Raw genomic sequence first — 23,384 nt, forward strand, 5'->3', positions numbered from 1 at the left:
TATTTCTAATTTTTGGCTATTATGAATAAAGCTGCTATGAATATAGTTGAGCAGATGTCCTCGTGGTAGGATGGAGCATCCATTGGGTATATGCCCAAGAGTGGTATAGCTGGGTCTTGAGGTAAATCAGTTCCCAATTTTCTGAGGAACTGCCATATTAATTTCCATAGTGGCTTTGCAAGTTTACATTCCCACCAGCAATGGAGGAGTGTCCCCCTTGCTCCACATCCTCTCCAGCAAGAGCTGTCACTTGTGTTACTGATCTTAGCCATTCTGACAGGTGTAAAATGGAATCTCAAAGTGGTGTACCTAGACTTCTGGTGGCCAGCATGGTTGAGCAGGGAGTCTCTGCCTGTGTTGGGGCAGGGGCATGGCAATGAGGAGAGGAAAGGAGATTGCGGAAACACCGAGAGAGTGGGAGAGGTCTGAAGGTGGGCAGCCTACCTGGAATTCTGGCAGCTGGTGTGACCTCTGGTCAAGTGGGGGTCTCTGCCCATGTTCAGGAGGGGGAACTTCTTAAGAAAAATGGTTCTATCTGAAGAGGGAGAGGGTAGGGTACTCAGGGTGAACACTACTAAAATTCATTATATACATGCATGGAACTTTCAGAAAACAGTAAAAGATATGGTATAGAACTCTGTTTTACATTTCACATTTTCTGTGTCCACATGCTGATGAATGTGTCTTGGCTATTGTGAAATTACTAAAGTAAATCTGTGTTTGTTTGTGGATGTTTAGTTGAAATAGTTGATTGCAGATCTTTTAGGTCTATATCTGAAAGTGGGATTACTGGGTCATACATAGTTTTAGGTTTTTATAAACATATGTATGTGTATGTAAGTGTTCATATATACACACATGTGAAGTCCAGAAAACAACCTCAGGTGTCATCTTCAGGAAAAGCCATTCATATCTTTTAAAACAAGGTCTTTGATCAGACTGAACTTCACCAATTAGGTGAAGACTGGCTGGCTAGTTGACCCCAGAGATCCTCCTATCCGTGGGGCTACAAGGACATGCTTTGGAGGCTGGAGGGATGGTTCATTGGTTAAACTCACTGTCTGCTCTTTCAGAGGACCTGTGTTCAATTCCAAACATCTCCATGGTGGCTCACAACTGTCTCTAACACTGTATGTAAACACCCCCTTCTGACCTCTATAGGCACTACACACATGCCGTGCATACACAAGGTGATACCATCATGCCCTGTATTTTTACGTGGGTTTGGGGTGGGGGGTGTTGAATGCAGGTCCTTGTGCGTGCAAGGTGTAAGAACTTTACCAATTAAGCCATCTCCTAGCCCTGTTTTCAGGGTTTTTTTGAAGAGCATACTGTTTTCCAAAATGGTTCTACTAAGAAGCATGAGGTTTTGAAGGACAGCTACTAAGTGATGGTAGAGGAGGAGGAAGTGGAGTGGAAAGAGAAGAAAGTGACGTCAGAGGGAAATGACCCAGAAGGATTGTAATGACCAGAGAAAGAAAGGGTCCACTTGGATGAGGACAGCAAGGTTGATTTTGGCCACAAGAAAAAGAATACTTGATCTGCTTTCAGCCTACCTTACTGGTCTTCTATAAACTCTGTTAGAGTTACAGAGAAAATGCCTAAGATCAAAGGAACCAGGGAGAACATAAGCCATGAGAACAGCCGTGAACCCACCACTCATTTCAAAAGCTGGAAAGAATGAGAAAGAAGGCAGCAGGATTTTAATCCCAGCAAAGGCGGGAGAATCGCTGTAGAGCTGGAGGTCTACAGAGCAGCCAGGGTTGCTCCATGGAGAAACCCTGTCTCAAAAAATCAGCCAACCAGACAACAACAACCACAAAAGGAAGATCTCCACCAGGACAAGGAGGAGACAACCAAGAGGAGCCCCGAAGCAGGCCTGGCCTGGACCATGAGTGCAGGGCTGGGTGTCAGGGAAGAGCTTTCTCTGTGAGTGACTGGCAAATTCTCATGAAGCAGGAGGAGTTTCTTGCATTGATTGGGCCATGGAAAAGCCATGGACTTGTAGGACTAGAGGTTTATGTAGTCTAAATGGTGTTTGTGTGTGAGCATGCACACAGGTACAGAGGGCAGCTCTGGGTGGTGGTCAGTAAAGACGGGGCCTCCCTCACTAGGACTGTAGCTCTGATTAGGCTAGGCTGGCTGACAGGCCAGCAGGTTCCAGGAATCCACCTGTGTATTGCTCCCAGTCACTGGAACCACAAGTTTGCCACCGTGGGTGCTAGCGTCAAGCTCAGGTCCTCACGCTGCAGGGTTATCCTGGGTCGTTCTATGTCAGCTTGACACAAACTGGAGTTAGCTAGAAAGAGGAACTTCAGCTGAGAAAATGCCCTCATTAGATTGCCATAGGCAAGTCTGGAGGGCATTTCTTGATTAGTAACTGACATGAGAGGGCCCAGCCCACTGTGGGTAGTGGCATCCCTGGGCTGGTGGTCCTGGGTGATATAAGAAAGCGTGGAGAGCAAGGCAGTAAGCTGGACTCTTCATGGTTCTGCTTCAGTTCCTGCTCTGATTTCCCTTAGTGATGGAATGTGCCTGAGTTGTAAACTGGAATAAATCATCTCCTCCCTCGATGTGCTTTTGGTCCTGGTGTTTTACCATAGCTATAGAAAAGCAAACGAGAGCAGGTTTCAGCCACCTTCCTGACTGAGCCATCCATCTAGCCCCAGGGACTTTTGAAGCCACAGTGCGAAGGTGATGTGAGGTAAGTGAGAAGATGCTGATAATATGGAAAATGCTGATGCAGTGCACTAGGCTGTAGCTTTGCATGGAATAGCAACAGCAAGGTAAATGGCAGAATGTCGCTCTAAGTGTAGGTTGACTGTCCTAATCTGAAAATCCCAAACCTGAAATCCTCCAGAATCTGGAAGTTTTTCAATGTGGACATGATGCCATATGGAGAAAATTACACACCATGAAACTTTCATCTACCAAATTATTAAAAGGTATTATGTATGGGGCTAGAGAGATGGCTTGGTAATTAAGAGCACTTGCTGCTCTTATAGAATGTCAAAGTTTGGTTCCCAGCACCCACACGGTGACTCAAACGTTAGTAACACCAGTTCCAGGAGATCCAGCCCTCTTCTGTCCTCCATGGTCATCAGGCACCCTGTGGTACATATACCAGTTCGGTGAAACACTCATAAAACAAATCTGGGCCAGCCATGGTGGTGCATGACTGTAATCCTAGCACTCAGGAAGCAGAGTCAGGCTGATCTCCATGAGGTCAAGGCTAACTTGGTCTACACAGGGAATTCCAAGCCAGCCAAGGCTACAGAGTAAGACCCACTCTCAAAAAAACCAACAACGAAAGAAAAACCCCCAGACCTAAAAAAGTTTTTTTTAATTATATAAAATTACCTTTGGACTGGGTATATATGAAACATGAGTGTGTTTCATGTTTAGAATTGGGTCTCATCCACAGGATAATTCATTATGTACATGCAGATACTCCAGGATCCAAAACACTTTGGGTTTAAGCATTTGGCACAAGGTATACTCAACCTGCATATTAGAATTTTTTTTTTTTTGAGGAGAAATGTTAATGTGAGTATTTAATTTTAGGGGTGACATGTTGATTTTTTTTTAAGTCTTCCTATATCTAAACATACTTGATCCTTTTTTAGTCTTGGATTTATTCACATTTTATAGTTGTAGAACAAGATTGTATGTTAGTGTGATATAGTGGAACAATCATTGTATAAGGTCGCTGTTAGGTTTTTTTTAAGCTGCCAGTTTGTTAAATTAAAACAAAGTTGAAATTTCCATGGGTGAAAAGTGATTAAAATCTCATTTTTACAAATGCCTTATGGTGGGGTATTGTGGTGCACGGCTTTAATCTCGGCACTCAGAGGCAGAGGCAGGTGGATCTCCTTGAGTTCAAGGCCATCCTGGTCTGTATAGACCCTGTCTCAACAACAAAACAAACAAAAACAAAAGCAGTCTAGGGGCTGGAGAGATGGTTTAGAGGTAAAAACCAAATCAAAACAAAAACCCACCACCACCACAAAAACTCTTGCTGCCCCTGCGGAGGACTGAGTTCAGTTACCAGCATCCATATCAGGTGACTCACAACCCCCTAGAACTCCAGCTCCAGGGAATCTGCTTCCCTCTTCTGGCCTCTGCAGACACACGGACATATACACAGAAGTAAAAGTAAATCTTGAAAAAACATAAAAGCGCTTTAAAAATGTGTGCCTCTGAAGACTCAGAGTGGGGATTGGCAAACCACAGTCAGTCCGAGGTTAGACCTGGCCCACGGCTTGTTTCATTGGAACTTTGCCACACTCACCAGTTTCTATGCTGTGTCTGATTTTGTCTTATGACAGCAGAGTTGCACGATTGTATGGTCATATAAAACTTTAGATACTTACAGGCCGGGCGGTGGTGGCGCACGCCTTTAATCCTAGCACTCGGGAGGCAGAGCCAGGCGGATCTCTGTGAGTTCGAGGCCAGCCTGGGCTACCAAGTGAGTTCCAGGAAAGGCGCAAAGCTACACAGAGAAACCCTGTCTCAAAAAACCAAAAAAAAAAAAAAAAACCCTTTAGATACTTACAACATGGCCTCAGTATTCTGATATATGCTCTGATGTCTAGAAGGGTATACATGACATGTGAAGCTAGCTATCTCGAATACTGGGTTATTTTTCGTTTTGTTTCGTTTTCCTTACTTCCAGGTCTCTCTGTTGTCCAGTGAGGTCTTAAACCGATGATCCCCCTGCCTCAGCCTCTCACATAGCTGAATTGCAGGTATACACTCCAAGCCTGGTAGATTATTTACAATTTCTAATGTTTCTATCCAAGCAGGTATGTTTGAGACACACTCTTTAGTCAGCTGTGTAATTATAAATGTGACCACTAGGTGGAGTGCAGTTACCAAAAAACTGAACAGCTGTAGTAAAGGTCACTGGTTGCGTCAGTCTGAACTAAAATCTTCTTTGTTGTTTTGCAGCCCCAATGTGGAGTGCAAAAGCATGAGGTTTGGCATGTTGAAGGACCATCAAGCTGTCACAGGAAACGTCACTGCTTTTGATGGGTCTATTCTCTATCTTCCTGTTAAGCTTCAACAAGTGAGACCCAGGGGCGATTGTGGTGTGGGTGAAGCTCCTGCATGCTCTAGTGGTTTGAGTGGTGATGAAGTACAGACTCCCTGGGCACGTGAATTGAACCTTCCCATTGTTAGACAGAGAACACACTTCTGCAGAACACAGCATAAATCCCCCCACTTAAGTTTAAGAAGTAACTTTCCACATAGGCAGAGTGGTAGGAAGCTTTTGGGACTCTGTGGCAAATAATCACTCAAATTTTCAACTTCAGGGCCCGGAGAGAGAGCTCAGCAGTGAAGAGCTGTCTTACAGAGAGGCCAGGTTCGGTTCTTAGCACCCGTACTGGGTGGCTCTCAATCATCCTTCTAATACCAGGGGACCCAGCATCCTCTTCTGGCCTCCTTGGGCACCTGCATACACATGGCACACATGTACATGCATATAAAATGAATTTAAAATAAAAAGATTTAAAGTTTCAACTTTGAATTTTATTTGTGTATTTATTTATTGATCGCCACACTGATTTTTGCCAGCACCGGCTTCAAAATAAGGGGGAAGTAGAAGCTACATTTTGGGCTCTAGAACTCGGTGAGTTAGGGCTAAGGCTTCATATCTGTCGTTTCTAGTTACTTGTGTATATTTATTTGTTAGGTTGTTGAGTTAAAAAGCCAGAGAAAAACTGATGACGCCGAGATCAACATCAAGATCGAGCTGACGAAGATTCTTGAGCCCTGCTCTGACTTGTGCATCCCCTTCTACAACGTGGTTTTCCGACGGTAAGGGGGCCGCTGCCGTCTTGTGCATGGAGGAAAGCTCGCCCCCCCGGAAGTGTGGATGGTGCTGCACACAGCAACCGTATCTGTGGGTGGGCTTGGAAGCACGTAATGAGTGACCTTAGCATCCGCTCACTCAAGAATTCTCTCTTACTTGACAGGACAGGTTTGGGTCCCTGCAATTAGCCCTGTGGGTAGCTGAGTAGGCAGATGGGTTCCTTTGGATGAGTTTAAGAATTTTCAGACCAGATGTTTGTTTTGAGATAGAATTTCATGTAATTAAGGCAATCTCAAACTTGATATGTAGCTGAGGATTGCCCATCCTGATCCTCCTGCCTCAACTTCCCTAATGCTGAGATTACAGACATGAGCAACCATACGCAGCCAAAACGGATGTCAATATTGTTTATTTAATAGCGTTAGGAGTAAAGGGGCTTCTCAGAGTACAAACATTTGCTGGGAGATATTTTCTAGACTCAAAGAATTATACATGGCTTACAATTGTTTATCTTCTTTTGAGAGTTTCTCAGTTTTGCACAGGTGTTAATCCCAAACTACCTCTCCTTTAATAAACCAGAACCTAAAGTGAGCTGCTGGAGCATATGCAGTGCCCTCGCTAGGAACTAGTTCATGTGCATTCTCTTGAGTTCATGGTGAACAGTAATATAATGAGGCTATGAAATAGCCCTGTGTTTGGTGAGGTGGGTACTAAGAGAGCCTTCAGTCATGTGGACATACTCCAGATGGACGCTTTGCTAGCTTTACAAGATGATTCTAAATATAGGCTACATTATGCACAAAACAAAAACTTTTCTGTACCTTCAGGTTTGTAGAGGAAGCCATAGCTAAGACTGAACAAGCTTTTTCTGTTAGGCTTGGGATACAGTTAGATGGTGAGTGCTTGCCTAGCGAATATGAGGCTCTGTGTTCCACCCCAGTACTGGGAAGGAGAAAGGAACTCACCCCTCGTGTTTATTTCAGGGTAATGAAACTTCTGGATATGAAGCTAGTGGGGAGAAACTTCTACGACCCTACAAGTGCCATGGTACTACAGCAACACAGGTTGGTGGGTTTTTTTAAAACCTCCTTCACTTTTGAATGTTCTGGAAAGAAACTTCATTATGTCCACTATGCTTAGGACATAAACTTCACCAGTGTTTTATGGTCGTAAGTACAATTTAATCAACTAAATCTTTTATCTTGTTTATATTTTTAGTAAATTTGTACTGATACTGATTTGATTACGTTTTCCCCCTAGGGCTTCCTCATTATTACTGGGAAGGGCAGTATCAGTATTGTGTCAAGTAGGGGCATGGAATTCTGTGGCTCTGATGCTCTTGAAACACCTCTCTTCAGGTTGCAGATATGGCCTGGCTATGCAGCTAGCATCCGGAGGACAGATGGAGGTCTCTTCCTGCTCGCTGATGTCTCTCATAAAGTCATTCGGAATGACTCTGTGCTGGATGTCATGTGAGTGAATGGTGGGATCCACCTTTAACAGGATGATGACTTTCTCAAGTTCAGAAATGGACAGTCGGAGAACAGGGTGGACTCTATTCTGTAGGATTTTTAATCGTAAAATGTATTAAAAGAATTGAAACCAGGTATGGTAACTCCCCCAGGGCTGAGGCAGGAGGATAACCTTAAGTTCAAGCCTATCCTGGGCTATATAAAGGGTTCCAGACCAGCCTGAGCTACAGTGTGAAACCCTGTCTCAGAAAACAAAGCAAAACAAAACAGATTGCTGAAAGAATGTGCTCTTTGCTGAAGTCTAGTGAGATGAGCATCTGAGTAGGCATCTGCTGTTCTCCAAGAAGTCGTATTTCTTGGGTGGGTGAGATCAAATTAGTTCTTCTTCTGAGCCCTGTTTTTAAGTCTTGAGTCAGGCATCGCCCGCTTATGTCACACACAGGCTGAGGTGATTGGTTGTTTTTTGTACTTTCGAGATAGTCTTACTCTTTTTCTTTTTTTTTTTTTTTTAAGATTTATTTATTTGTTATGTATACAGTGTTCTGCTCACATGTATGTCTACAGGCCAGAAGAGGGTGCCAGATTTCATTATAGATGGTTGTGAGCCACCATGTGGTTGCTGGGAATTGAACTCAGGACCTCTGGAAGAGCAGCCAGTGCTCTTAACCTCTGAGCCATCTCTCCAGCCCCCAAGACAGTCTTATTCAGTATCTTAAAATAAGACAGTCTTATTTTAGTATCATAGGCTAGCCTGGAACTTACACGGTGGTCCAGCCTGGCCTCTGTATGTTTGTAGTACAAAGCCACTCAGCTCTAGAGCAGATCTGTGGCTTCCAGGGGACCCTGCTACTGGTCTGGGCACTTCATCCTCCAGACCTTTTGTGTTATTACAGACCCAGGAAATGGCCAAAGAGAAATTATTTTCCTAGATGTCAGAGCAACTCAGTCTTTAGAAATGGTAGATTTTTTTCATTACCCAGGAATAACTTACATGCTTCTAAATGGTAGCGAGCAAATAGGTTTACCCAATGGGTTCAGTGTTACCTGTTTCTGCTACATTCTCAGTAACTGATGTAATGATCATCCCAGTGGAATTCAGGACCGTCTGCAGTGTCTGCTGAGTACTGGTGCCAGCCGGCCGGCCAGGCTACCCCCACCTTTTTCCTGATGCTCCCACCTGTCAGCTCTGAGACCTAACGCTGCCTCTGTGTTGTTCCTCTGCTCTGGTGCAGGCCGTGGAGAAGGGCACATAGGAGGAAATGCTGTGGGCCTCAGGTGTTTACCTTAGATTGAGTGAAGTTCTAGGCGGGAAGTTCTTTTCCCTCAGAATTGGAGCATTGCTGCCTTCCAGTCCCCTGACCACTGAGCGAGCAGGGCACGTGGAGTTCTGTTTTTCAGTCTTCAGGCGTCATCTTCACCAGGCTTCCCGTCCCTTTGGAAGGTCCCCAAACAGTTCTTTTTGTTGTCTTATTAGCACACATTAACTACAGTAATGGCGGCTTCATGCCGTGTGTGTGTGTGTGTGTGTGTGTGTGTGTGTGTGTGTGTGTGCGCGCGCGCGCTGTATTTTGAGCTCGCTTGCCCCCACCACCCTTTCGTCTACCCTGTTTCCTCCATGCCTCTCTCCACCAGTCACTCTTCTCCCGGCATGTGCATTCTTTTGTTGAGCGTCGTTTTTTGTGACTCAGCAGCTTAGTGTTGATTGACCAGGAGCTGTGTGCCACTAAAGAAAATGCTTCCAATCAATCACCCAGCTGCCATTGGTTCCTCAGAGAAGGGTGGGACCTCGCTAGCCCCTCCCCACTAGCAGCCTTCAACTTCCTGTAACTCTCTGGGGAGAGTGGCCCTCGCCCTCCGTGATGCAGTTTCAGCTGGCCCAGTCTCCTGCAGGTTTCTCCATGTAGTCTCCTCTAATATTACTTGTTCCTTTCTGTGCATTTTAGGATTCTTTCTAGGATAGTTTCCTTCCTGCCTGAAGTAACACTATAGTATGTCATTTAGTTTAGGATTTGCTGGTGAGAATTTAGATGTTTACTTTGCTTTTTAGACTAAAATTCTGCACTTGGTAGATATTTTCTTCTAGCATCAAGTCTGTATTCCATTATCTTCTGGCTTACATTGTTTGTATCACAAGTCAGCTGCCTGTGTTACAAGTGCTCTTAAAACTTGTTAATTTTTGTCTTTTCAGAAGTTTTGCTATAGTTTATCTGGTTTCGTTTCTGTTAAAGAAAAAAAGATTGTGACACTTGTTCAGGAATGGTAGGGTGGACTTTGTGAGGACCATTGGTGGGAGGGATGGACTCAACTCTGACGACCCCAAGGAAAGTGGCACTCTTCTAGGCGGGCTTCTGCTGGGTTACCAGGCTGGTCTCAAACTCTGGGTGGGAGCTGGGCAGTGGTGGCGCACGCCTTTAATCCCAGCACTGGGGAGGCAGAGGCAGGCCAATCTCTGAGTTCGAGGCCAGCTCCAGCGTTGTCTACAGAGTGAGTTCCAAGACAGGGCTACACAGAGAAACCCTGTCTCCAAAACTAAAACTCCTTGGGCTGAAGCAGTCCTTCCGCAGTAGCCCTCGAGTTGGCTGGCACTACAGGCACACACCAGCACATCCGACTTGGGCAGTGGGATTGTAAAAAACAGTAATGGTGCAGGGGAGAGTAGAGGGGGGTTACTGACAGGGTGTGATAAAACAGTAACAGTGCAGGGGAGAGTAGAGGGGGTTACTGACAGGGTGTGATAAAACAGTAACAGTGCAGGGGAGAGTAGAAGGGGGTTACTGACAGGGTGTGATAAAACAGTAACAGTGCAGGGGAGAGTAGAAGGGGGTTACTGACAGGGAACACCACAGGGAGGGACTCTAGCCAAGCAGAATGGAGAGGATTCTTGCTGTGGCAGGTGAGGACATCACCTGGGGGTATGATGGGACCAAAGGCTTTGATTAGATATGGAAGGCAATCAGATTATCAAGGCTGGAATTCTGGCTAAACTGACTCAGTCAGATTCTACAGTGGTGAAAGTGGAGGGCTGGTTAAGAGCCCGACTAGAGTTTGCTCAAGGAGAGACTCTTCGTAATAATGATGCCGTGAGGTCTGTGAGGTCCTTGCATAGGCCTCCACAAGAGTGTGGGCGGGGCTTCCCCACCATCTGAATTATAAAGTATGCGGGAGGGTAGAGTAGGAACAGATGGTGCTTTCTGTCTGGGGTGTGCTCTTCAGGGTCTCTTGGGGAAGACGTGGGGGGAAGCCAGCGGCCATGTCACAGGGCAGCCCTGTGGAGTGGCTCACTTCTTGATGTCAGTAACACATCTTGTTCAATTCAGCCTTGAGGTGGCTACAGCTGCCTTAGAACCTTGTAAGAACTGCCTTGCTAGGCAGACTCAGTTCCTGACCCAGGAAGACTGAGATAATAAGTATATGTCTGATCTTTTTTATATTGTTACTATTGTTTTGTGACTGGGGACAGAACCCAAGGCCTCATACATGTTAAGCTAGCATTCCATCACTGAGCCACGGACCAGCTTTTGTATGAGTTTTCTTACATCTGTATGTTTATTTGTATGTATGTGTACGTACATGTGTGAAGGGCAGAGGAGAGTTTGAAGGAGAAGTAGGTTCTTTTCCTCCACCTTGAGGATCCAGGAATCAAACTCAGATCTTCAGGTTTGGTAGCAAGTGTCTTTACCCACTGAGCCATCTAGATGGTCCCCATGTGATCTTATTAAAGAGCTTTATTGTACCCATGTGATCTTATTAAAGAGCTTTATTGAGGTATGCACTATGAAATATACTTATTTGGAGGGTGCCGCTCCTTGACTGTTAGTGTATGTATAGTGCTGCTGTATATTGTCACTGCAGACAGTTTTAGGACATTGTCATCACTGCAGAGAGAAGCCCTACGTCTCTTGGCAGTTAGTTTCCTTCTTTTCCCTCAGGCCTACAGAAACCATCACTCTGTGTTCTCTCTCTCTCTCTCTCTCTCTCTCTCTCTCTCTCTCTCTCTCCCCCCTTCCTTCCTCTCTCCCTCTTTCCCCACTGATTGAGATAGGGTCTTGCCCATGTTGACCTCAGATTTGTAATCCTCCTACCTCACTAATTTGTATTACAATGTATTACAAACATTTCATATGAAAAACTATCTTGTATATAATATTCTGTGTCTTGGTATGTTTTCAAGATCCACTCAAGTAATAAACATGATATAATATTCCTTTTTACATGGAACAACATTCTACCATATTGGTATACTATATTTCCCTTTTAAAAATGTTTATTTTTATTTTATTATGTATGTATGAGTATATGCTGTGTATGTGTACTGATGGAGACCAGAAGACATCAGGTCCCCTGGACCTGGAGTTAGGAGATTGTGAGCCATCTAGCATGGATGCTGAACTCTGGTCCTCTGGAAAACCACTGAACTATCTATCTCTCCAACTCCAAGTGTTTTCTTTTTTTTTTTAAAGTGATCTTTGAAATGTTTTATTTACTAATGTGTGTGTACATGCAGTATGTTTGTAGGTGTGTCTGCTGCTTGGGTTTGGAAGTCAGAGGACAAGTTTGTGGCGTTGGTTCTTTCTTCCACCTTTACTTGGGTCCCAGGAATCAAGCACAGGTCGATAGGCTAAGGCACCTTGCCGGCCTTGCCATGATTACTGAGCTATTTGAGGGATACTTGTTGTGTTCACTGTTTGACTGTGAACTTTCATGTTCAGATCTTGGTGTGTTGTCATTCCCATGTGCTCTGTTTTAATCCTTTATTTAACCCAAGGACAGACAGACATTTCTTATGTGGTGTTGGGTTTTTTGACTCTTTGGGAGCCTGCCACCCAGCTCCCAAATAAATTCATGGAGACTTATTCTTACTTATGAATGCCCGGCCTTAGCTTGGCTTGTTTCTAGCCAGCTTTTCTAATTTATATTATTCTGTTTCTCTTTAACTACATTTTTGCATCTGGGCTTTTTACCTTTCTTTATTCTATATATCTTTCTTTCCTTTTTACTCCATGGCTGGCTGTGTGGCTGGCCCCTGGTGTCTTCCTCTCCTCCTTTTCTCACTCCTTACTCTTTTCCCCAGATTTCTCCTCCTATTTATTCTCTCTGCCTGGCAGCCCCACTTATTTCTCTCTGCCTAGCTATTGGCTATTCAGCTCTTTATTAGGCCAATCAAGTGTTTTAGGCAGGCAAAGTAACACAGCTTCACAGAGCTAAACAAATGCAACATAGAAGACTGCAACACATCTTTGCATCATTAAACAAATGTTCCGCATCATAAACAAATGTAAGACATCTCAAACTAATATTTCACAACACTTAGGTTCCTACCAGTGGTGTTGGAAGGGCCTGCAGCTTCCCCTGATGTCATCTCTTTTTAGTCTAACCACCTTTGTAGGGAAGTGAGTTCTCTGTGACTTTGATCACATTTCCCGTATGATCAGTGATATTGAGCAGTTTTTCCTGCACCTTTTGGCCATTTGTGTATCTTGGCAAAATATTTAGATCTTTGACCCAATTTTAAAATGCACTTTTAAAAATTGTATTCATTTTGGTTCACATGCATTGGTATTTTGCCCGCATCTGTGTCTGTATGACGGTATCAGATCCCCTTGAACTGGAGTTCTAGACAGCTGTGATCTGCCATGTGAGTGGTGGGAGTTTAACCTGGGTCCTCCGGAAGGGCAGCCAGTGTTCTTAACTACTGAGCAATCTCTCAAGTGCCTAACATGCGTTTTTTTAATTGTAAGATTTGTGTATTTTAGATATAGATATCTTGTCAGATACATAGTTTAAGATATTTCCTCTCATATGAGTTGTCTTTCCTGTCTTAGTTAGGGTTTCTATTGCTGTGATGAAACACTATGACCAAAGCAATGTGGGGAGGAAAGGGCTTATTTGATTTACACTTATACATCACTGTTCACCATTAAAGGAAGTCAGGACAGGATCTCAAACAGTGCAGGAACCTGGAGCAGGAGCTGAAACAGAGGCCATGGAGGGGTGCTGCTTACTGACTTGCTCCCCATGTCCTGTTCAGCCTGCTTTCTTATAGAACCCAGGACCACCAGCCCAGGGATGGCACCACTCTCCATGGGCTGGGCTCTCCCAAATTGATACTAATTGAGAAAATGCCTTACAGCGGGGAGTTGTGGTACATACCTTTAATCCCAGCACTTGGGAGGCAGAGGCAGACAGATCTCTATGAGTTTGAGGCCAGCCTGGACTACAGAGTGAGTTCTAGGACAGCCAGGGATACACAGAGAAACCCTATCTTGAGAAGCCAAAAAAAGAAAAGAAAAAAAAAAAAGAAAGAAAGAAAGAAATGAAGCAAAAGATATGAGTTTGAGGCCAGCCTGGACTACAGAGTGGGTTCTAGGACAGCCAGGGATACACAGAGAAACCCTATCTTGAGAAGCCAAAAAAAGAAAAGAAAAAAAAAAAAAAGAAAGAAAGAAATGAAGCAAAAGAAAATGCCTTACAACTGGATCTTATGAAGGCATGTTCTCAATTGAAGTTCTCTCCTTTCAGATGACTCCAGCTTGTGCCAAATCGACATGAGACCAGCCAGCACACCTCTTCCCTTCCTCCCTCTATCCCTCCCAACCCCCCTCTTTCTTCCTTCCTTCCTTTCTTTCTTTCTTTTTTTTTTTTAAAGATTTATTTATTTATTATGTATACAGCATGTATGACTGCAGGCCAGAAGAGGGCACCAGATCTCAGTACAGATGGTTGTGAGCCACCATGTGGTTGCTGGGAATTGAACTCAGGACTTCTGGAAGAGCAGTCAGTGCTCTTAACCTCTGAGCCATCTCTCCAGCCCCCCTTTCTTTCCTTTCTTGTTGAGACAGGATCTGGTTATGTAGCCCTGACTGGCTTGGAACTTACTATGTAGATAATGCTGGCCTCGAACTCACAGAGATCTGCCTGCCTGTGCCTCCTTCCTGATAGGACTAAAGATATGTCCACACCTGGCCTAGTTGCCTTATTTTTCTTTTCTCTCCTTTTCTCCCTTTCTTTCTTTCTCCCTTTCTTTCTCCCTTTCCTTTTTGTTTTTTTGTTTTTTTTTTTTTTGTTTTTTTGAGACAGGGTTTCTCTGTGTAGCCTTGGCTCCCCTGGAACTCACTTTGTAGACTAGACTGGCCTTGAACTCACGGAGATCTGCCTGCCTCTGCCTCTCGAGTGCTGGAATTAAAGGTGTGCAGGGCCACCGCCTGGCTCCTTATTTTTCATAGAGCACTTTGGCACATAAAAATTTTCAGTTTGATAAAGATAAATCCATTTATTTTATTATATTTTATTTGCCTTTAATTACATTTTATATATTTATGTATATATTTGCGTGTGTGTTTGTGTGTGCTTGTGTGTATGCCTGCGCTCAGCATGCATGTGGAAGTCAGAGAGGACAGCTTGCAGAAGTCAGTTTTCTTTCCACCCATATGGACCCTGGGGGTCCAGTGCAGGTCATCAGGCTTGGCAGCAAGTGCCTTCACTCACCGACACGTCTCAATGGCACTTTTTTTTTCTTAATTTTTCAAGACAGGGTTTTTTCTGTGTAGCCCTGGCTGTCCTGGAACTCGCTCTGTAGACCAGGCTGACCTTGAATTCACAGAGATCTGCCTCCCAAGTGCTGGGATTAAAGGGCATTATTATTATTATTATTATTATTATTTAGATTTTAAATTATCCATTTTTTTATATGTGTAAAAGTTTTTCTAATAAAACATTTTTGTGTGTATTATCTTAGGGTATGAAAAGACCAGTATTTTAAACTTTTTATAGCTGATAACCTCAGGGTGACACATTTTAACTCTGTCCCCCACTCTTCTCAGCCCTCTCTAGGGGTGCTTCACTGATAATGCTGAAATGCAAGCACCCCTCAGCCCAGGAGGCACTGTGCAGGCACTGACGTCACCAAGTCACCACTTTGCTTTAGATTGGTGTAAAAAAGGGATTAAAACAACAATTTAAAGTTCACTAGAGGTACCCACAAATCCTTTCGCCCTATAAGCACATCTCAAAGAAGGGCTTCTCTGTGAGCTGGAGCAACCGTACAGAACTATGAGACATAGATGTTCCGTGCTCTAAACCATTTAGTAATGTTTCTTTAGGCCCCACACATACAGTTTAGCTTGTGGTTTAAAATAAAAATTATGGACAAATTACAGAACTTTCCACTGTTTTAGTTGGCGGTCATGAAGATTTAATTAAAATGTTTAAAATTTTATTTTATGTGTTATGAGTGTTTTGCCTCTGTGTATATCTGTGCCCCATGTGCATGCTCAGTGCCCACAGAAGCCAGAAGAGGGAATCCGATCTCCTGGAATTAGAGTTACAGATGGTTGTGAGCCTCCTTGTTACATGCTGGGAATTGAACCTGGTCCTCTGTAAGATCACATGTGCTCTAAACCACTGGGCTGTCTTTCTGGCCTGGAGTTTTTGTTTTGTTTTTTTGTTTTTTCAGACAGGATTTCTCTGTGAAACAGCTCTGGCTATCTTGGAACTCATTCTGTAGACCAGGCTGTCGTCAGACTCACAGAGATCCGCCTGCCTCTGCCTCTTGAGTGCTGGGATTAATGGTGTGCACCACCACTGCCCAGCATTTTTTTTTTTTTTAACAACATATGTGGCTTTTCTTTGTGGTACCTTAGCTTAAAAAAAAAAAAACAAAAAACAACGGGGCTGGAGAGATAGCTCAGAGGTTAAGAGCACTGACTGTTCTTCCAGAGGTCCTGAGTTCAATTCCCAGCAACCACATGGTGGCTCACAACCATCTGTAATGAGATCTGGCGCCCTCTTCTGTATACATAATGAATAAATAAATCTTTAAAAAAGTATTCTTTGTTTAAAAACAACAACAACAACAACAGCAACAACAAAAAACAATAGTTAGCTGGGTGTGGTGGCTACACTTTTAATTCCAGGACTCTTGAGGTAGGCAAATCTGTGTGAATTCAAGTCCATCCTGGTCTATATAGTAAGTTCCAAGCCAGCCAAGGCTACATTATAGTGAGACCATGTTTCAAAGAGAGGAAGTGAGTTGAGGTTGACTGGAGAGATGGCTCAGCAGTTAAGAGCACTTGCTCCAGTTCAGGGCATCTGATGCTTCTGGTGTTTTTGGGCACTTGCACCCACATGTAGATATACACACACCACATGCGTATAATTAAAACAATAAAAATAAATCCTATGAAATTAAAGGTAGTTGGCTTACATCATGACTGCAACTAATGAGGAGTCAAAGCTGTGATCACAGCCTTAGGCCCTTACCTCATTGGTGGGAGTCCCCTGTCCCTTTCTTACAACCTTGAGTGTACGATGCCATCCCAGCCTCTTGCCTCTTTCCCGAAGGCACGCTATCTACCAGCAGAACAAGGAGCACTTCCAGGACGAGTGTAGCAAGCTTCTGGTCGGCAGCATTGTCATCACACGCTACAACAACCGCACCTACCGCATCGACGACGTGGACTGGAACAAGACCCCCAAAGACAGCTTTGTGATGTCAGATGGGAAGGAGATCACGTTCCTGGAGTACTACAGGTACAAGAGAGAGGCTCGCTTGGGGCTGAGGGTAGGGGTGTGATGTGTTCTCCCAGTCTTTGGGACATTGAATACTATTAATAGCATGGTACCAGACACTGTACAGATCCTTAAACACCTGAGGCCAAATGAGCTTGTCTGTGGGGTCCAGCCTGAATATGTTATTCTTACAGTTGGTTCTTTTGGCAGTAACCACATAAATGAACTTTGGGCTATGAATTATATTTTTCTTTTTGATTTTGTCTGGTGAGAGAAGTGAAATTCCACTCTTTATTAGACTTTTATTTTACCGTGGTATTGTCTGAACCCAGGTGCATCTTTCACATGCTTCTCTCCTGGGCTTATAGCTTTTGTTCTTTGTCTATTATCTGATGGATTCTCGGTGAGGGGACTGTGCAAATTGTAAGCTGCAGGAGCATTGGTAAGAGCTGCAGGGTGGTTGTTGGAGTGGTGGTACTGTTTCTTACTCTGTCCTACTTCAGCAAAAACTACGGGATCACAGTTAAAGAAGATGACCAGCCGCTGCTCATCCACAGGCCCAGTGAGAGACAGAATAACCACGGCACAGTGAGTGCTTTACACTCCCAGCAATAGTCCTCTGTCCTGTTGGCCACTTGTTATGTGCACTCACATGCATGTGTGCATGTGTGCATGTGTGCAGTGTGGTGGAGCACACTGGGCATGGTTGGATTTTTCCTCCAGCCAGAGTTGCTAGGCCACATCAGGAGGAGCTAAATACCCAAATGAACAATTTAGGTTAAAGGCATAAGGAGAATTCTCTATATATAAAGGTGAAAACTCTGGGGGCTGGGAGATGATAGAATGGTTAAGAGTACTGGCTGCTCTTCGAAAGGACCTGGGTTCCATTCTCATCACCCACATGGCAGCTCACAATTGTCTGACTCCAGTTCCAGGGGAATATGAAGCCCTCTTCTGGCCTCTGTGGGTGTCAGGTACATACATACATGCACACAAAACACTCTTATATTAAAAAAAGAGAGAGATTAAAAACATATGAACGTGGTAGCACATGCCTGCAATCTCAGCACTTGGGAGACAATCAGAGGCAGACAGATTTCTTGAATTCAAGGCCAGCCTGGTCTACATAGTTAGTTCCAGGACAGCCAGAGCTCTGTAGTGAGACCCTGCCTCAAAAAAAAAATGTTGAGTTTATGGGGGTTGGGGAGATGACTCAGTGATTAAGAGCACAAAGTGCTCTTCTTGAGAACCTGAGTTCAATTCCCAGTACCCACATCAGGCAGCTTACAACTGCCTGTAACCCCAGCTCCAGGAGATCTGACACCTTTGACCTCTAGGCACTTGCATTCATGTGTGTATACCCCACCACATACATACACATAATTAAAACAGTAAAAATGACTCTTTAAAAAAAGGATGCAAATCTGTAGATTCAAAAGGGAATGTGTGACATTTATTTTAACAGAATGGCCCAGAGAATTGCCTTGACACAGTTCTTAATCTTTTTTTTTAAATTAGAAAACATTTCAATTTTTTTATTTTATGTGTGTGGATGTTTTGCCTGCCTATGTGTCTCTGCACCATGTGCATGCCTGATGCCCACTAAGGTCAGAGAAGGTGTCTGAGCTCCTGAGACTGGAGTTTCAGATGGTTGTGAGACAGTGTACGGATTCTGGGACCCAAACTCCATTCCTCTGCAGAAGCAACAAGTGTTTTTAACTGGTGAGCCTTCTCTTTAGCCCCCCGTCTTCTGCTGAGGATCCCCAGAGCAGGAAACATTGAGCTTGATGGGTCATCTTGCCATTGTGTTGAGGCTCAATAGGGCCAAAACTTGTTTTTTAAATGTTCTCCCTCTTCTGTGACAGTCCCTTCCCGCCCCCATTAACCTAGCACAGCAGCAGCTGTATCATGACAGAGGACATGCAGGGGCGAACACATGCACTGTCCCTTGTCCTCTTCTCCTCTTCCTGGGATTCTGTAGACGTTCCTCAGTGGTGGGTTTGTTAGTGCAGACCTGCACCCACCTCGAGTGGGCCCGGATGCCATCTCTGTCTCTCGCTTTCCTGTTTTCTTGTCTAAGCTGCTGAAGGGTGAGATCCTGCTGTTGCCTGAGCTCTCCTTCATGACGGGGATCCCTGAGAAGATGAAGAAGGACTTCAGGGCCATGAAGGTCGGACTTTCACTGTTTGGGGATGCCTGCTCTTTGGGGGGAGATGCCTGCTTTGAGTAGCCACCTTTGGGATAGTAGCCTCAGCTAGAAATAGGTCAGGTTCTAGCTATGACTCCCTGGGTAAGCGCTTCTTCTCTTCTCCCCTTTCCTTTCTGTAGAATCTCAGCCACATACTTTACCACTGAAAATGAGCTTTGGAGTTCTTTCGAACAGTGCAGACACTGGATCTAAGTGAAAAGGAACAGCCCTGGCCTCCCCCCGACCCCAGTCAGCTGATGACGTTAACTGGTTATATAACTGTAATGAGACTCCTTGAGAACACCAGATTACTGTAGTGTTTCTCTAAACCATCAGTTTATGTGAAGAGAAGGAAGCAAAAGCCAGTGACTAGGGAGATGCAAAGTGAAGCTGAGGCCTGGGAGCATCAGCTCGGCTCCTCAGCCACTCCCGGCCGTGTGTAGCCAGACCTTCACTGCTGCCCTCCACGGGGTGCTCTGTGCTTTAGCTGCCCTCTGCACCCTGCTTTCTGGTCTGTCTACACCCACAGATTTGTAAGATTTTGAGTAGCCTTACAGAGAGCCTGAGGAAGCAGAAGGCCTGTGAGAGATTTCTTTCATGTTACCTGCAGCTCCTACTGTGCAGGTCAAAGCTCCCTCTCAGCAACACCCAACCACCTAATGACTTTATGATCTGTGATATCTCTACAACCCTAGAGGCTCTGAACAGCAGCTGTATGGTTCATGAGTCTCAGAAGCACAGAGAACTCTTACTTGATCCAGTTTCCTCATACACACCTGCTAACTATCCCTGTTCCTCATACACACCCGTTAACTATCCCGTTCCTCATACACACCTGTTAACTACCCCATTCCTAATACACACTGCTAACTACCCCTATTCCTCATATACACCTGCTAACTACCCCTATTCCTCATACACACCTGCTAACTACCCCTATTCCTCATATACACCTGCTAACTACCCCTATTCCTCATACACACCTGCTAACTACCCCTATTCCTCATACACACCTGCTAACTACCCCTGTTCCTCATACACACCTGTTAACTATTCCTGTTCCTCATACACACCTGTTAACTACCCCTCAAAGCACCTATAATGTGGCAATACTGGGGCAAGTTTTTTGGGGGATGAGGTGGGGGCCTTATGGTGGTGCTGACTTTCTAATACAGGATGTGGTTTACTGTCCTGTTGTGTTTGGCCCTAGCATAAACGTATGGCCCTCCCCCGACTTCTTCCCCAGATTTTAAATAGATGTAATTAAGCCTCCTTCATTCCTGTTCATAGACTCTCTTAGGAGTTTTAAATTCATAAGATGCCTTGCAAAAGAAATCAGATGTCGGGGTTGGGGATTTAGCTCAGTGGTAGAGCACTTGCCTAGCAAGCGCAAGGCCCTGGGTTTGGTCCTCAGCTCCGGAAAGAAAAAAAAAAAAAAAAAAAAAAGAAAAGAAAGAAATCAGATGTCATGGAGCAGAGTCAGTAACTTTAAAAAAAAATTATTTTGAGACAAGGTCACACTATGCATCCCTGGCTGGCCTTGGACTCCCCAAGATCCGCCTACCTCTGCTTTCAGGTGCTGGGATTAAAGGCATGAGCCCAGCAAGAGAGACAGTCAGGGGCTTCTGAAGGTTGTTAATTTTGTTATTAAATTTTCTCCATGTGTCTCGTTCACATTCCTTAGAAGTATGTACAAAAGTCCTTGGCTATATTTGACGTTTTCCACTAATTTCATGAGATTGCTCACTACTGATGAGATTTCATACCACTGGGCTTCATTAGCTGCCTGCTAGAGGGAGTAATGCTTAGAACTTGCTATCTTACTTTTTAATTCTGTCTAGGACTTGACTCAGCAGATTAACCTGAGCCCTAAACAGCACCACACTGCTTTGGAATGCCTGCTGCAGAGAATTTCACAAAATGATACAGCCAACAATGAGCTGACCCGCTGGGGGCTCAGTCTGCAAAAAGATGTCCACAAGGTAAGCCAGAGGTGCATGAGTGGCATCCGCCCGAACCAGGGGCCTGGAGTTGTGAGGCAAGGGGGTATCCTCCCTTGTCTCCAGCTGTGAGGTTTTTGCATTGCTCTTCATTTCATTTTGTTTTGTTTTTTGTTTATTTGTATTTTGTTTATTTTATGTATATGTTTTGTCTGCATTTATGAATGTGCATTACATTCTTGCCTGGTGCTTGCAGAGGCCAGAAGATGGCTGGAATTACAGATGGTTGTAAGTTCTCACCATGTGAGTGCTGGGAACAGAACCCAGATCCTCTGGAAGAGCAGCCACTGAGCCATCTCTCCAGCCCCTTGGTTTTATTCTTACACTTTTTTTCCCATGTCAGTCATAGTATCTGAATTTCCCCTGCTAGCTTCATTTGCAGACTTTTCTTCTGTATTTCCCAAAGATCAGAGCTACAAATTTCTGATCAAATAGGAAGCAAGCAAGCAAAGCATTAATTTACAACTGTCCTTATTTTAATTTTCCAACACAGATTTGTTTGTTTATTTTGGGACAGGATCTCATTGTGTAGTCCTGGTTGACCTGGAACTTGCTGTATAGATCAGGCTGGCCCCTAACTCACTGAGATCCACCTGCCTATATCTCTGGAGTGCTGGGATTAAAAGCATGTACCACCAAGCTCCAGCTGCCAGATTATTTTTAACATTATTTTTACATTATTTATTCTTTTTTTTTTTTTCCCAGACAGTGTTTCTCTGTGTAGTCCTGGTTGTTCTGGAACTCACTTTGTAGACCAGGCTGGCCTTGAACTCACAGAGATCCACCTGCCTCTGCCTCCCAAGTGCTGGGATTAAAGGCTTGAACCACCACCGCCCAGCTTACATTATTTTAATTAACATTTTTGTTTCATGTCTATCAGTCTATCTACCTATTGTGTGCGTGTGTGTGTGTGCGCGTGTGTGTGTGTGTGTGTGTGTGTGTGTGTGTGTGTGTGACAGCCACAGTGCATGTGTGGAGGTCAGAGGACATCGTGCAGGATCAGTTCTTTCTACCTTGTGTGGTTTGGGGATCAAGCTCAGTCAGAAGAGTACCTTTCCCTGCTGAGCCCTTGCTAGCCCTAGTTTAATTTTTTAGGCATTTTTCTGTGGTGCTGGAGATTGAACTCTAAACTAAATGATTCTTAGAGTTCTGTGCCTTTCTTTTTCTCTGTTTTTTTTGTTTGTTTGTTTGTTTTTGTTTTTGTTTTTTTTTTAATTTTGGCTGGGTGGTAGTGATGCACAACTTTAATCCTAGCACTAGGGAGGCAGAGGCAGGTAGAGCTCTGTGAGTTCAAGGCCAGCCTGGTCTACAAAGTGAGTTCCAGGACAGCCAGGCTACACAGAGAGAAACCCTGTCTTCAAAAAACAAAAAAAAAGGGTTTTTTTTGTTGTTGTTACATTTTATTTATTGTGTGTATGTATGTACACAGGAGTGTGCCACAGCATGCATGTGGAGGTCAGAGACAGCTTACAGGAGTGGGTTCTTTCCTTCCACCACGTGGGTCCTGGGGATCAAACTTAGGTTACCATACCATTAAGCATGAGGACCTGAGTTCAATTCCTCAGTCCCTAGCACCACATAAAGAGATGTGCCTGGTGCTGTGTATCTGCACCACTTCACACCAGGTGGGGACTGTGTACAGTAAGGCAAATTCCCAGTGCTCACTGACCAGCCAGTCTAGATAGTCTGAGCTCTGGGAGACAAGCTGTGTCAAAATAAGGCAGAGAGCAATAGAGATAAACACCGGCTGTGAACCCCTGGCCTACACACAACACACACACACACACACACACACACACACACACACACACACACAATTGCACACATGTTACATTATACAGACAAAAACATCTTATCAGGAAATGATGGGAGGGATGTCAGCAGGTAAAGGCACTTCCTCCCAAACCTGCCGACCTAGTTTTGGGCAGTCTTGAGGCCATGTGGTAGAAGCCTCGGGCTCTGGTGACAGCCATTCTGGCATTGACTCTCTACTCTACCGAGTGGCAAGTTGGAGGCCAGCAAGAGTACCTATAAAAGAGAAGGAAAGGGGTGGGCTGTGGTAGGTCACGTGTGAGCTGAGCAGGCTTCAGAGGCAGTAGTGCCAGCGTTTTCTGGAAGAGTCTGTAGCTGGTTCCATGTCAGAGGCACTCTGTTTTCTGTGTAGATTGAAGGGCGTCTTCTGCCAATGGAGAGGATTAACTTAAGGAATACTTCATTTGTCACGTCTGAGGACCTGAACTGGGTTAAAGAAGTGACCAGAGATGCTTCCATCCTGACTGTGAGTGATTCCTGAAGTGCTGGAGAATCAGTGTTCCCCAGAGTGTGGAAATGGGTGATTCGGTATCTTCTTTGAGAGGATGTACCATCTGAATTCCACTGAGTGACTTCTGAGCAAGGCCTTC

At 44.5% G+C, this 23,384-nt stretch overlaps 1 protein-coding gene across 2 annotated transcripts in view; it reads left to right on the forward strand.

The window, feature by feature from the left end:
* Piwil2 (piwi like RNA-mediated gene silencing 2) overlaps positions 1–23,384 on the forward strand; it is a 69,289-nt gene that overhangs the window by 20,012 nt on the left and 25,893 nt on the right. For both annotated transcript variants that reach the window (XM_059273364.1, XM_059273363.1), the window contains exons 7-15: positions 4,951–5,068; positions 5,696–5,820; positions 6,799–6,879; positions 7,174–7,287; positions 16,627–16,815; positions 17,298–17,382; positions 18,875–18,964; positions 20,824–20,964; positions 23,147–23,260. In XM_059273364.1, the coding sequence (XP_059129347.1) occupies positions 4,951–5,068; positions 5,696–5,820; positions 6,799–6,879; positions 7,174–7,287; positions 16,627–16,815; positions 17,298–17,382; positions 18,875–18,964; positions 20,824–20,964; positions 23,147–23,260 (1,057 nt within the window). The remainder of the gene's footprint in view (positions 1–4,950; positions 5,069–5,695; positions 5,821–6,798; positions 6,880–7,173; positions 7,288–16,626; positions 16,816–17,297; positions 17,383–18,874; positions 18,965–20,823; positions 20,965–23,146; positions 23,261–23,384) is intronic.

The sequence above is a fragment of the Peromyscus eremicus genome, chromosome 9 (assembly GCF_949786415.1).
Source record: "Peromyscus eremicus chromosome 9, PerEre_H2_v1, whole genome shotgun sequence".
NCBI lineage: Eukaryota > Metazoa > Chordata > Mammalia > Rodentia > Cricetidae > Peromyscus > Peromyscus eremicus.